The 16,166-nt window shown below is 39.0% G+C and overlaps 1 protein-coding gene across 3 annotated transcripts in view; it reads left to right on the plus strand.

The window, feature by feature from the left end:
- The first annotated feature begins 9,418 nt into the window (after positions 1–9,418).
- The window catches only part of LOC132380456 (heterogeneous nuclear ribonucleoprotein R), a 29,738-nt gene continuing 22,990 nt past the window's right edge, over positions 9,419–16,166 (plus strand). For 2 of the 3 annotated variants that reach the window (XM_059949261.1, XM_059949260.1), the window contains exons 1-4: positions 9,419–9,570; positions 13,312–13,483; positions 14,842–14,960; positions 15,260–15,367. In XM_059949261.1, coding sequence (XP_059805244.1) covers positions 13,324–13,483; positions 14,842–14,960; positions 15,260–15,367 — 387 coding nt within the window. In that variant the 5' untranslated portion in view covers positions 9,419–9,570; positions 13,312–13,323. The remainder of the gene's footprint in view (positions 9,571–13,311; positions 13,484–14,841; positions 14,961–15,259; positions 15,368–16,166) is intronic. The other variant, XM_059949262.1, reaches the window with a different exon arrangement.

Consider the following 16,166-nt stretch of genomic DNA (forward strand, 5'->3'; position numbering starts at 1 on the left):
TCCCATACACAATTTAACCGGTTTGCAGTCTTTTGACAATTCAGTGAATGAACTTGGGAGTCCTGTACTCAACCACAAAGAGTAATATACATGATATCCTCATTCCTACCCAAAACCAACAATTACATAAATTACTGGATTGGGAAAAAAAAATCTAATTCATTGGATAAAATTAAATTTTATTTGATCAGCATCTGTCCCCAGTTTCTTTGAATTGCTTCATCTCTCAGGACTAAGTATAATTTGAGCTGAATAAACAAGCATATGAGTTGACTACTTAGGCCATCAATTGGCTGTGCCACACAGTATCATAATGAATCTGTTACCGCAATACAGTTTTTTTTTAGTTTGCTATCTACTGCCTGTTATGCCGTCGGCATTTAGGGTAGCTCAGTTTTTACTACCATTAGTCAAGCAAGCTCTGGGTGGAGGCCCTGAAATACTGTCACACTCAAATGTAGAAGGATTCTTTATTGCTCTTGCTGTAACAGTTTTGTTTTACCAGTCAGGGATTTTAGTCCTGAGCTGAATTCCTGAGCCTGGATATCTTTTAGTCTATCCTCTACCCTTTGACCAGTTTGGCATAGGTGATCCTACCAAGAGACAAAGCAAAAAGCCCTGACTCCAGCCAAAAACACAAGAAAATCTGCAACTGTTAGAAATCTAAGTAATTCACACAAAATGTTGGAAGAAATTAGCAGGCCAGACAGCATTTATGGAAAAGAATAAACAGTCAATGTTTTGGGTCAATACTTTTCATCAGGACAGAATAAAAGAGATGAGGTCAGGGTAAGAAGGTGGGGTAATGGGAATAAGAAGTACAAGGTAGTAGGTGATAGGTGAAACTGGGAGAGAGAGGGAAGAGTGAAGTAAAGAGCTGGGAATTTGGTGAAAGAGAAAAAGGGCAGGAGAAGGGAGAATCTGATAGGAGAAGACAGAAGGCCATGGAAGAAAGGGAAGGGGAGGAGCACCAGAGGGAGGTGGTGAACAGTTAAGGAGATAAGGTGAGAGAGGGAATGGGGGGGGGGGCAATTACTGGAAGTTTGAGATGTTACGTACCCTGCAACTGGGTCACTTACCAGCAAAGATAGAGAGGTCCGTTGAAGTCTGATGGTACTATTTTTAACGGTATTTATTGATAAAAATACACAAAAATAATATCAATGCAAACATACAGATAATATATGTCATCAATACTAAATCTAAGAGCGTGGGTATAACAACAATCAATAAGAAATAGCTCTATCATTGTCTAGGGGGATAATGTATTGTCCGATGGAAATATAAAAGTCACTTTAGTTCATTCAGGCTGCAGCCTTTTGTTGGGAGTCACGAGACAGATGTTTTAAACTTGCCAGCTTTTCCTTTTTATGATGTCGATCCTTCTAGAGTCCCGTTTTTGTAGCCAGACACTTTTGGCCTTTCCTTTAGCTAAGCCTTCTTCCATGGTGGGGCCCCAATTCCTAGGCAAAGGAAAAGGACGCACATGAGCCCCCCCACTGGCTGTCGCTATTAAACGCTGTCATGGGATTTCTAGCGTTTCTCCTGGTGCGTCTAAAGGGGTTGTTCCCCAGACCCTCTTTTATCCTTACTCACAGGGTATCAGATGTCAATCAGATTGGGATGATGCAATCCCTCAACCAACCCTCTCTGATCATTCCCTGAGGGCTTCCATGAAGTACAGTACTCAATACACAATTCCGTCTCCAAGAGACAATGGCCGTTTTCCGTGGCTTTGTATCGCTGAGGGGCCAGGACATTCCAAACCCCTTTGTGGATTCTGCGTGTCTTTCTCTCATTTCCTGGGTCTCCTGACCGAATTAATAGCAATCTTGCGATTCTCAAAAAAGGAGGGGGCTACTTCGTACCCTTCGGCCCCTCAGAGTTGGGCCACAGGCGTAACAGAGAGATCGATGTTCATTCAATCAGGCTGGAGGCTACCCAGACAGAATATGAGGTATTTCTCCTCCAACCTGAGTGTGGCCTCATTGCACCAGTAGAGGAGCCAACATAGCTCTCCAGGTCACTGAGGTGTGCCAACATCCAAACCCTATGACAAGGTTGTGGTCTGCTTGGAGAAATTTTCTTTAGCATACGAATGGAGGCCAGGAGCAAGCACTCTAAAATGTAGGAAGGCCTGCTGACATGATTTAAAAGAAGTGGACTACAAAGAGCAAAATTAGTGAATATCAAGAGATTATTCATTTTCAGAATAAAAAATAGATAGTGAGAAATGCACTAACTCTAGAAAACCCTTCAGAATCCATGCCTTCAGTAGTCATTAAGGATGAACATCAGACAAGTTGTAAACAGACAGCAAACCTATGTTTCCTTTGGAGTCCTCCACAGTTATCTTTGGAGTCAGCTCATTTGCTGCTGTTGGAAGATGGCCATATACCAATTTTCTCCATGGAGCTTGTTAAGATGTCTGGCACTCTTCTTTCAAAGTTTACATGGGGAACTCACTGAACAGAAGTTTAAGGAAGAGTATGGTTCTGCTTACGGACATACTAAGGATATACAAATCTTGACCTGTCTGAGGAATATAACTGTTAAAGTTATAGGGTGGATTCTAACATGAACATGGTGGGGCACAATACCAACTTTATACTGTATCACCCTAAGACTTCCCTTTGGTCATTAACAGTCCTGGAGACCCTATCATATAAAACACATCACTTTAAATTTGTTAGGATTAAGTTCTATCTGTCATTGTTTGGCTCAACTTTCTGGTCAATATCCTGTTCTAGCTTCAGAGAATTCTCCTTGTTGTCTGTGACACAACTAATTTGTATTAATTGCAAACCCAGGCTCGTTCACGTCCTTGGATAGGGGTTTATGTTTTCTCCCTGTGAACATATTACTTTCCACCCAAAAACCAAACCAAACAAGACATTTATGTCATAACCAAACAATTTTCAGATAAGGTCTTTGAGTATGTATAAACATCTCAAAGGACAAGTTAGCAAAGCCATTAGGGCGGGTTTTCATCTTACATGTGTATTTTAGTAACTTCAAAAATCATGATAGGTTAATGGACCTCCTTGATCATGATAAGATCCACCCTTTCTATTGTAACTTAAAATGGAGAAAAAAATAACATTTTGAATGTGAAGAAACAATTATTGTTAATAAATTTGTGACTGAAGATAACAAGCTTATACCCCTCCAACAGGCAACAGATATAGCTAATCTTCAGACTGTAGGAAAAAATTCTTCTGCATTGCACATCTACCTAGAAACCCAACCTGACAACACCTCAATGCTGGCAGGATTCATTCTTGCGGGCAATTCTGGGTTTCATTTGATAAACAACGTTGACTGGTCCTGCAGTAGTTACAGGATACTTATTGGGCAAGATGATAATGTATTGTTGTCTACTGAAGAAAACCAGAACTATATAAGTGAGGTTTCATGAATGCATTTCCTCAGGTCATACATAATTCTAGTATAAACTAGCCCAGTGAATTATGTATCATGGGTTAACTTTACATAAACTTTAGGGCTGACTTCACTCATAAAAGGACAGAAATGTAGAGAGTGAGCAATTCCAAGTAACTTGGACCCATCATATTGATACAGTTACAAAAAAGGCACACAGTGGCTATATTTCATTTGGAGTTTGAGAAGATTTGGTACGTCACCAAAAACAGAGCATTCTAAATGGCTGCAAAACCATCTGGTAGTGGGTGGATGCTACTGCACAGGATTGCAATAAGCTGAAGGGAGTTTATAAACTTAGTCAGTTCCATCATGAGCACTAGCCCCTGTGGTATCCAGGACATCTTCAAGGAGCAATGCCTCAGAAAGTTGAGTGTCCATCATAAAGGACACCCACCACTCAGGACATACCTTTTCTCATTACTACCATCAGGGAGGAGGTATAGGAATGTGAAGGCACACACTCAATGATCCAGGAACAGCCTTTTTGTCATCTGCCATACGATTTCTGAACGGACATTGAACCCATGAACTATTTTAAAATTTCTATTGTTGCACTACTTAACTTAATTTAACTATTTTATATATGTTCAAAGCACATTTGATAATGAATCTTTTATAAATATATATGAGGTATGGTATATAAGGTATTATATATATATATATATATATATTTACCATAATTTAGTGTTTTTCTCTTATTATTATGTGTTGCATTGTACTGCTGCCACAAAGTTAACAACTTTCCCAACACATGCTGGTGATATTAAACCTGATTCTGATTCCAACAGTTTTGGCCCCTTTGTCTTGGCAGAAAAACATTTGGAGACAGCAAGGTTTTATGTAGGGGAGATCGGATCTCAAGAGACTGACCGGAGTGTTTTTAAGGAGAAAACTATGAAAACAAATGAGATAATAGCAGTAGATATGATTTACATAGACATTTGTAAGGTTGTATATGGTAGGCACAAGTAAACCCAGGCATATTGACAAACATGATTTAAAATGGTCTGGGCTATAGGAGGCAGAACAGTGATGGATGGGTGTTGGTCTCTGACTGGAAATTTGTAACCAATGGTATGCTAGAGAGATTGGTGCTAGGACCTTTGTTATATAAGCATACAAACAAATTGATGAAACTGTAAGGAATAACATTTGTAAGTCTGTGTACAACACAAGCGTTAATGAAGATCTACGTAGTAAAGGTTGTATTTAGGATACAGTGGAACACAGATCAGCTGGAAAGTTGTATTAAGCGGTAGTGATGGAACTTAATGCAGACAAGTGAAGTAACATACTTTCAAATTCTGGAGCAAATGGCATAAACCTGAGAAATATTGATGGACAGAGGAAGTCCCATAAGAGTGGTAGAGAAGGTAGTGAAAAAGGCATTCTGTATGCTTGCCTTCATTGACCAAGGCATTGAGTGTAAGAATTGGGATTTCATGTTCCACTTGGGTAGATCACACATAAGAATGTAGTATACAGTTCTGGTTGCTTCGGGAAGAATGTGGGAAAAAGTGTGCAGAAGAGATTTATCTGTATGTTGCCTGAAATGGACTATCTCAAAGTTCAAAGTAAATTTATTGTCAAAATACAATATTCAAAGTAACCATAAACAACACTGAGATTCATTTTCTATTGGGCATACTCAATAAATCCAATAACCGTAATGGAAACAATGAAAGATCACAGCAACTGGGCATACAGCCGGTGTACAAAAGACAACAAGCTGTGCAAATACAAAAAGAAAGAAGAAATAATAAATATTGAGAAAATGAGATTAAGAGTTCTTGAAAGTGATGTCAGAGATATTAGGTGTAAGTTTTTTACGCAGAGAGTGGTGAGTGCGTGAAATGGGCTGCTGGTGTCGGTGGTGGAGGCAGATACAACAGGGTTTTTTAAGAGACTTCTGGATGGCTACATGGAGCTTAGAAAAAATAGAGGGCTATGGGTAAAGCCGATGTAGTTCTAAGGTAGGGACATGTTTGGCACAGCTTTGTGGGCCAAAGGGCCTGTCTTATGCTCTATGTTTTCTATGTTTCTAAAGTGTGTCCTTAGGTTTTCATGATGGGGTAAATGAAGTTATCCTCTTTTGTTCAAGGGCCTTATAGTTGAGGGGTAGTAACCATTCCTGAACCTGGTGGTGTGAGTCCTGGGGTACCTGTACATTCTTTCTGATGGCAGTAGCGAGAAAAGAGCATGTCCTGGGTGGTGGGAGTCTCTGGTGATGGATCCTGCTTTCCTTATAGGGACTTACAGTTATAAAGGCAGATTGGATTTGAAGGACAAGATTGGTCTAGATGTAAGCTAGAATTGGCATCATCACCACCAAAAGAGCAGAAGATTAGGAATTACTAACACATCTCTGCTTAATTTGGATGATATGGTTCTGTCCAAGGTCATCACCAAATGTAAAGTCCACTCTGGATTTAATAATTCAGCTGTTTCTGAACTTCACTAAGTACAGAATTATTATTGCCTTGGTATAGGTCAAGAGCTGGACACTTGTTTAGTGTGCTTGTATCAGAAGGCTTTTTAATAGCGTATGGCATGTGTGCATAATCAATATGATCTTGAAAATGGGGTTTGGTAAGGGTTGATTGACTACTACTCAACTACACAGACATAGTAACATTGTGGTGATCAATGGTTGGGAAATTTAAAGCTTTCTGATCAAACTTGCAAGTTGCTAATAATAATCATCAAGGACATGACCCACCCAGCCAACACACTTTTTGTCCCTCTTCCCTCTGGGAGAAGACTCAGGAGCTTGAAGATTCATACGGCCAGATTTGGGAACAGCTTCTTTCCAACTGTGATAAGACTGCTGAATGGATCCTGACCCGGATCTGGGCCGTACCTTCCAAATATCCGGACCTGACTTGCACTACCTTACTTTCCCATTTCTAATTATGGTTTATAATTTAAATTTTTATTATATTTACTTCGACTTGTACTTCAGGGAGCGCGAAGCACAGAATCAAATATCGCTGCGATAATTGTATGCTCTAGTTTCAATTGTTTGGTGACAATAAAGTAAAGTAACATTTCATTCTCACGTCAAATGCCAAATTAGTTTTGAAAGATGCAAACAGAAGAGGTGATGAAACCAGACAGCAAAGGTACTCAAATCAAAACTTCTCTGAACACTGATCTCATTGCTGGTTTTAGCTAGAAGTCACAAACAATCTGCATCTGTGATACTGGAACTATTTTTGCTTTAGAGGTGGGGGGGGGGTCGTTGCTTTGCTGCTGCTTCTGTGCGGGAGGGGGGCTTTGACGTTCTAATGTTTAACGGTCATTCATCCTTTGGGGCACTCCTGTTTTCATGGATGTTTGCAAAGAAAAAGAATTTCAGGATGTATACTGTATACATTTCTGTGACATTAAATGTACTTATTGAACCTATTGAGATTAATGTAGCTGTACCCAATGTGTCCTTTATCTGAATGGCTACCTGTGTGTGGTTTCATTGAACCACCCATAAATCTGGATACACATTTAATCTACTGTAAACTTTACCTCTGCATTGTATTGTGAATAGGGGTCCAACCATGAATGTTCCTTTTAGATCAACTATGCCATATCACGGGTGACATGGTAGCGTACTGGTTGGCACAATGCTTTACGGTACCAGTGACACGGTTTCAATCCCCATTGTTGTCTATAAGGAGTTGGTACGTTCTCCCTGTGACCACATGGATTTCCTCCCATAGATGTACCAGTTGGTAGGGTAATTAGTTATTGTAAACTGTCCTGTGATTGGGCTATGGTTAAATCAGGGGATTGCTTGGGGGGGGGGGGGTGTGACTCAAAGGGCAAGAAGGACCTGTTCTGCACCATATCTCAATAAAGAAATTAAATAAATAATCACGTGTTCCTCCACAGCATACCGGCATACATGGAATGTCCTCCAAAGCTCTACGGGCAAAGGAGATGGCAGGTTCTGTCAGTCATTTGGACGTATACCTCACTACTAGAACTTGCAAAGAACCAAGACCATGTTCAGCTGATGGTGGGAAGGATCCTTCATGTACAGTCAGCCTCTTTGCCACTACAGAGTACTCTTGGAGCAGTTACACCTTTTGCAAAGTGTACTTCTGAAGATCTAGAGTGAGATGCACTGTCATTAAGACAGTCAGAGAAAAGTACAACACAGAAACAGGACCTTCAGCCCATCTAGCCCATGCCAAACAATTTAAACTGCCTACTCACACCGACCTGCACTGGGACCATAATTCCCCCCCCCCCCCCCAAACCATGGACCTATCCAAATTTCCCTTAAATGTTGAAATCAAGCTTGTTTGCACCACTTGTGCTGGTAGTTCCTTCCACACTCTCACCACGTTCTGAGTGAAGAAGTGTTCACTCATGTTCCCCTTAAACTTTGGTCCGATAACTCATAACCTCTGATTGTAGTCTCTCCCAAGCTCACTGGGAAAAGCCTGCTTGCATTTGCCCTATCTATACTCCTCATAATTTTTATACCTCTATGAAATCTCCTCTCAATCTTCTACGTTCCAAGGGTCCTAACTCATTCAATTTTTCTTTTTGACTCAGGTCTTCCAGATTCAGTGACAGCCTTGTAAATTTTCTCTGTATTCTTCCAACCTTATTCACATCTTTCCTGTAGGTAGGTGATTCTACAGAATAAGCCAAATTAGGCCTCACTAATGTCCTATATAACTTCAACATAACGTCTCATCTCCTGTACTCAGTACTTTGATTTCTGAAGGCCAATGTGCTTAAAGCTTTCTTTATTACCCTATCTACCTGTGACACTACTTTCAATGAATTATGGACCTGTCTTCCCAGATTCCTTTGTTCTCAGTTCCCTACTGTTCACTGTCTAGATCTATTCTACAGTTGGAAAACAGGATTCAGAGCTTCGGAAGAACACATGCAGACACTACTGTAAGTCCAAAAAGTCAGTGATGAAAGGTCTGCAGTCTGCATGAAGCTTGCTGGTACATACACCACAAAGGCTCGATAGCAGGGGGTTCCAAACCTTTTTAATACCACGGAGCCTCAGCATTAACTGAGGGGTCCACAGACTCCAGGTTGGAAACTCTGCTAAGGAAAGGTATCTACCATTACACTAAGCCACGTGCAAAAATCTTCACTTAATCCCACCTCTTGCCTCTCCTCTATACTCAGCCCTAAGAAACACGGACTAACAAGATAAAACCATTGGGTTAGGCAACATCCGTAAGGAGAAATGGAGACCTGACCTAAAATGAGAACTGCTCTTTTCCATCCACATATATTGCCTGACCCGCTAAATTCTTCCAGCAGTAGACCAGGTAGCATCTACGGAGGAAAATGAACCTCCAGAAATGCTACCTGGCCTGCTGAGTCCCTCCAGCATTTTCTGCGTGTTTCTCAAGATTTCCAGTATCTGCAGAATCTCTTCGATCTACATTTTTCCAGCAGTTTTTTTTGCTCTGGATTCCAGCATCAGCAGTCTCTTGGGTCGGTTTTAAAAAATGGAAGCTTTGCTCAGGAAAACCAAGCTGATGGAGTGACTGATGGCGGCATATGAATATTCTCCAATAATACGACTGAAATAGAAAATTATCCCACTCTGTCTGAATGGAAAATTATTCTGAAGCAACGATTATTGTGGCTAATAAACGGGGAACCTGCCAACCGTCCACAATGATCCCAAATGAACAGCAAAAAGGTACCACATGAATGAAAAGATTCTCCTCGCCCTGCCGGTTAAATGTTCTGCAGGCAAAGCCACGTCTGCATTGGGATTATTTATCCTATTTATATTACTGCCATCCTTCCTGTACAGGTTTCATCGACAATACAATTGCCATTCGATCCGTGTTTTCCTTCCCTCCCCGCCATCACGTCAACCTCCGCCTCCTCGCCGTCGTCACCGCCATAGCGGACAACCTCTTGCGCGCGCTTCCGTCGCCGCCTCCCATTGGCTGGCGGCGGCGTTGCCCGGGCAGCCGGCCGGCCCCGTGCAGGTGGTGGTGGGAAACCCCGCGTAGGGGCCGGGAGCGGAATCCATGAGGCGGCGGTGGCGGCCATTTTATCGACAGCTCTAGATTCAATTAACCGGAGACCGGGGGCAGAGCCCGCCGTGTGCCCTCAGCCAGCTTGCGGAAACGGGTAAGAGCAAAAAAAGGGCACTTTTAGTGTCGAGGCTGTAGCGAGAGAGGGTGTGGGGGTGATCAATAGTCTGTAATTAAACCCTCCTGTAGAAACACTGCGGTAGAGTACGACAGGCGCGCTGTTAGGCCGCGGCGCCTCCTCACTTTGTCCTTTTTTTTTGGCTGTGTCGCTGAAGGCTGGAATAGCCGGCTCTGATTGTACAAATTATGTTTGAACATCTTCATTAATTACACATGCGATTGCACAATTGTTTAGTGAGGTTTTTTTTTGACGGTGTTGCAGGGAGAATCATAAAATAAAAGTAAACTGTACTGAGGCCATCTGGCTGCCGCCTGGATCTCTTTTGACTGTTTACTCCTTTTTTTCTGGCGCCGTATAAATCGGGTTTTACAATAAACGTGAAAAATACTTTTACCGTGCATGGGTATCACTGGCTTTGTCCGTTTTCTCTCCACGGCATGCATTTCCTCAGCCCCCAAGGGAGTGGGATTATTTTAACCGCCAACCTCGCTTAACCACCTATACCATTGTAATTTTAAACCTTTTCAAATTGCCAAACGTAACCTGGATGTTGCAAACCGGCACGCGTGCTTTTTTGAATGAACGGCATGGTTTTTGGTACCTCTTAATTCTGTGGTAATGTAGGGATATTACTCGATTATTTTTTCATGGGTATCTTTGAACTGGAAGAATGAAAATGCATTGACTTGAAATAATTGAATCTTGCAAACCAGAGTATTGTAATTTTTTTGCATTGATACGGCATGTGCCTTGTCTTCATTGTTGTGCACGGTGACGCATGGGCATATCAGACATCTTGGTACACGTGTATGAAATAGTATATGGGTTATCTCGATGATTTTAATCATACAAACGCCAGAAATGCTATAAAATCTATAAATCCTACTCAAGAACGGTATAGTTATATCATCTTGTGCTATTTTCTGCGCTTTCTGGATTTTAGTTCTGATTATGAATTTGAGCTTTTATTGGACTGTACCGTAGTTGCACGAGTTCTGATTCCTGAAGTCTTAAGTAGGGTTTCTAACCTATCTCTGGTATGTAAACTAAGTTTTGAAAGTATTATTATAATGCTTGCAAAGTTAGTCTTGTCCTTTTGACTAGTTTAGATGGCAACTTTTTGTGCTAAGGTATTTCGCTGGTTTCAATTGGCCGAGATGCATTCCTTTTAAAAAAAACTGATACCAAATATTGCTTGCATTTTAGTGTGAAATATCAGTATTGAAATAATCTCCACTCAATGTTGGAGTTTTTATTTTCAAACTTACGGTATTTTAATAAGTGATAGCATTATAACGTAGATTGGATTGAACTGCTTTTCATTAGGAGACTAGATTAATTTCTGAGATTTTATGTACTTGTTCTCATGTCAGTGTATTCAGAGCACACCAACAGTATAAATTCCAAGTTGTGTAATCTACTTTTGCATGTATTATTTGAAGTTTCTGCAACATTAAGCATTTGAGTAAATGGAAATATAGCTGATCATTCATTTGGCGCCATTTGCAAAATTGAAATACTGCCATCTCAAATTCAACCAATCCATGAAATTTAAAAACGAAATAAGCAGGTGGATAGACATTTGGGGCATTTGCAATTTATTGTGCAGGGGGATATTCCACAAGATCGCACATTCCCAGGACAATTATTTTATTTACCTAATCATGGTATTTAGGCATTTTAAATTTCAGATTCTCTCACTCTCGCATTTCTCAACTGCCATCAGAAATACAGATTGCTTAAGCATTTTTCTTCATTGTAATTAAAGATCACTTCTAATCTCTCCAAGCTTCCAGGTCCCCTGTAAGCATTTTCATAAAGTAGCTTACTTTGACATTCTCACATTTTCACTAAATTGTAGAGAGATGCATGGAGACTAAGCAGCAATTTGTATTCTATCAAATTGTTGTGATAGTTCTATGTGTCTGCTGAATTCAGGGATTTGTGTGTGAAGTTTCAAGTTTCTTTATTGCTTTTTCCTTATTGAAAATGTCAACTGCTGCCTCCCAGTACTACATCTGCATTAAATTTACCCTTCCTTTTCCTGAATTAAGATCCATTTTAGGTTTCTCATTAAAATGCTTCAGAATGTCCTGATGGTTGGTAGTATATTTCAAGTAGCGAATATTTTAATACTGACATTTAAACTTCCTTCCAATTTGAATACATTGTCACTACTGCTTCTTTACTTAGGATCTTTTCACATCTTTTCTCCCATTGCTCTTGTTATTAATAAGTTAAATGTACTTTCTGAATGTCTAACATTGATCTTCATTCATCAAGGTTAGCCAGGCACAAATTTAATATTTGCTGTTGACAGATATATTAGCTGCCATTTTTCCCAATTTAAAAATATTTTGGGTTGGTTGTCTAAAAAATTCAGGTGACCTATGTTGATTAGTTTGTAACTCCTGAGTTTATTTCTCTCCTTTTTTGAACATATTTGTTGATCGATTCTGAGATACTCAACCTGTGTTTAGGGATTGCTACTTCTGTCACAGTGTGAGATGCATCTTTTTGAAGAAGTTGACATTTTTAGAAGTCAGACAGTCCAAGCATGTTAGCAGTAATGAATGTGTATCCCATTTCCTTTTGCATTAGCAGAAGCTTTTAAAGAGGAATTTGGGAAATGGATGCACCTGTATGACTAAATTGATTGTATCAAAGTCAGTAAGGTAGCCAGACTTTGCTTCTTTGGCTGTTAATTGATTTTGTCTTTGCATTTGACTTTATTTTTTTACTGTCATCAATTAATTTTGGCAAATGTTTTGATATGTGCACCATGCAAAACATAAATTGCATGAATGTAGCTTTTATGAAATTACGAACTGCAGATTTACTTGCTTGCTTCTTTCCATTCGTTCATGAAAATGCTCAATTTAATTTAGAGTTGTACATTGACTGAAAAAGTTCTACCATCCAGGAGCTGCATTTTGTTTCATTTCTGGTGGTTTATTTTATGAATTTTACTTGAATAATTTGAACTGCAGATTTATATTAAGAATTGGTCATTTTTTCATTCATTAAGTAAAATGATTAATAAAATTTGGAGTTGTATATACACTGATTAAAAAGATGTTCTGTTGAAAGGAACTGCTATTTTTCCTTTAGGTCTGATGGTTTGTTTTTTTTTTGGTAATGAATTTTTGCTTGATTATTTCAATGTTGGGATGGCTTATCAATTTTGTTCAGAGTATGAGAGGGTTAAATAAATAACTGGTCTGGATAAATGTTTGCTGAGGTAATTCAGTACTAGATGGTTTTCCTCTGTACCAAGTACCAGCATCAAGCACCATCATTTCAACTTGTTATTCCACTTGGGTATGTAGCATCAAGTTTAATCTTTTGCAGATTTATTAAGGTTCCTCAATTCCAAGCTTAGAGCATCCCTACTGAGCCAGCGTGACATTTCCATTTCCTACACTAGCCATCTCTGTTTCTGAGTGGTGAATAGTGAGCACTTTTTGCATTTTGGTCGACAGTCATCTGAGAAATGCCCAGGCCTATCTTTGGGATTTTGAAATGCTTTTTGGCCAAAAGGATCTTTTGTCTCATGTCTAGGCTGTACCTAAATTCTGTTCCCAGAAGCGTAGGGACAGAGATTTAAAGCTACTGGACAGCCCAATTTCCCTTGTATACATAGCATTTGAAATAAAGCCTTGTGACCATTTTATATGCAGAGGGAAAAATTGTCTTAAATATCTTTTTTTATTCCAGCTATAATTAGAAATGGCTACTGAGGTGAATGGAAATGCAGCGCAGGTGAAGGAGGAGGAAGAACCCATGGATACCTCATCTGCTGTCACCCATTCAGAACACTACCAGGTGCTAATAGATGCTGGCTTGCCACAGAAAGTAGCAGAAAGGCTAGATGATATCTTTCAAACAGGTATAATATGCCAAGACCTGTGATTTTAGTAGTCCAAACTATTGCTTTAACCTGAACATGATATGTAACTGAAAATTATTTAACTTTGTTCCTGACAACAAATTTGAGAGGTGAATTTGATACTTGATGTATTTGTTGAATTCAAAAGAGATTGCTGTGTATAATTTCTGCCAGCATTTGTAGTGGTATTGGTAGTGAAATAGTTTGTGTATCATTCATTTATGTAGGGCTCAAAATTAAATCACTGGTGAGCAGAAGTAACTGCTGATAATGGTCATTGCTACTGAATTGAAGTAAAATAAACTTCCTATATTTTAACTAAAAATTGAAAAATCAGTTATTTTTATCGACATCGCAATATTTCTACAATATAGATATTTTATGTCTAGTTATTTTGAAGTATTTCAATAAATGTGTATGTTGAACTTGGAGTACAAACTAAAATCAATATGTTTAATGATGTTTATTAATTTTGAGCCCCACCTAAACTGCTAATGTCTTTTTAAGCTGTATCAATCACCATGAAATAGTTATGCAATATGTTTTTAGCATATGCTGAAGATGAGCAATGAATTTGAACTGCTTCCAGTAATTACGTATGGTTAACTTGAAATATTGTGGCATTTCAACAAGTATTTGGAGGTGCATTCTAATTGGTTCATGATTTCCCTGTAGCAATGTAGCTAAATCATATGAATGGTTCACAATGGTGCATATGACCAAACGGTACTTAGTTATGGAAATAATTTTAAAACTGCAGGTTTTGAGTGATTGTCATCCCTTAACACTTGAATTTGCTGCTGCTAATAAAAGTTGCCCATGTTAATTGGTGTTGGCTGCTAGCAGTCTAAGTTAGCAAAAATTAGCAGTATTGGGATCTGAGTTGTAAACTGGATGGTGCAAAGTGTGGGGTTAAGTTAAATGTAACAGTTCAAATTCCAAAGCACAAAGGATTTTAATTTTATTTTGTTATACACGTGCAGCAATATTTCCAAGTCATTTGCATGCCTTGATATAGTATGCAAATAATATTAAGGAGAAGTTCTTAATAGTTTGAACGCTTTGAACTGAGCAGGTTATGAAAACTAATACTAAACTTCTAAAAGCTAGTAATGTGGGCATAGATTGACACAGTGCACCGGACTTAATTTTTTAAAAAAAGAGAGCGACAAGGCCGAAACCAAAGTAATGACATTGCATGGTGCCATGTCTCTTTTTCTTGGTTCCTAACATTAATTAGAAAGAAATACAAGATTTGGAAGGCGATCATGCTATTGGTACTTTTCTGTGTATGAATAGCTTGTACTGTTTAGCTGCCTTTTATTACCTAATACTTCTGCATTGATTTTCTTTTACAGGATTAGTATCTTATGCTGATCTTGATGAAAGAGCAATTGATGCCCTCAGAGAGTTCAATGAGGAAGGAGCACTGTCTGTATTGCAGCAGTTTAAAGAAAGTGACCTATCACACGTGCAGGTACTACAAAATGTTAGTCCGCGTTGCTGGTTGCAGAGTCACTGACCAGAATGTACTCTCTTGACGTTTGGTGATTTTAAAAAGATGGATTTAGGTTACAGATCTTTGCTGAAAATTAATGTAAATTTAAGTCTGATATCAAAAATGTTAATGACTATAGATTAAAGGATTGAAACTGGATTTGCAAATAAAAGTTTGATATTTCTCGTCATAATACATGCAGTTCTTTGGACTTGATACTGCAGCACTTAAACAGCTTTGCAGTTTAGAATTACTGTACTGAACTCTTTAATTTCCAGAATAAAAGTGCCTTTCTGTGTGGAGTAATGAAGACTTACAGACAACGGGAGAAGCAAGGTAGCAAAGTACAGGATGCTACAAAGGGTCCTGATGAGTCAAAAATTAAGGTAAGATGGGTTAGTTAAATTCAATGGAAATACATAATCTGTTAGAGTAGTTTGAATGTGAAACGTTTGATGGTTAAAGAGGCAAACAATATTGTGAGTTAATTCCCAATAAAGACGGCAAATATTTGTATTTGGGTTACATATAGAGTCACAGAGAAAGGCCCTTAGGCCCATCTAGTTCATGCCAAACCACTTCAACTGCCTACTCCCATTGACCATAGCCTTCCATACCCCTCCCATCCATGTATCTATCCAAACTTTTCTTAAATGTTGAAATCGAGTTTATAGGCACCACTTGAGCTAGCAGCTCATTCCACACACTCACCACCTTCTGAGTAAAGAAGTTTCCACTCGTACCCTTCAAACTTTTCACCTTTCATCCTTAACCCATGGCCTCTAGTTGTAGTCTCACCCAACCTCAGTGAAAAAAGCTTGTTTGCATTTGCCCTATCTATGACCCTGTATGATACAGATTATAGCACATTATCGTATTACTTATTTTAGTTTTGTGTAAGGGTATGCGTTGCTTAACTTGTGCGAACACCGTAATATATACTTCGCGAACCTATATCGGGTATCACTGTAGTGTACTCGAATTGACTAAATAGCCAGGAACTTGCACTAAAACTGCATACTGTGTGCTATAATACATACACTAACGATATTTTTTTATTTTTTAAGTTTTTATTAAATGTTGTAATTTTTTTCACTTTTTAAACTTTTATGTAAACACTTTTTGACTGGTTACGTCGGTTATGTCACTACGTCACGTTCTCCGATCAGGACCACGGACGTATAT

The sequence above is a fragment of the Hypanus sabinus genome, chromosome 24 (genome assembly GCF_030144855.1).
Source record: "Hypanus sabinus isolate sHypSab1 chromosome 24, sHypSab1.hap1, whole genome shotgun sequence".
Lineage (NCBI taxonomy): Eukaryota > Metazoa > Chordata > Chondrichthyes > Myliobatiformes > Dasyatidae > Hypanus > Hypanus sabinus.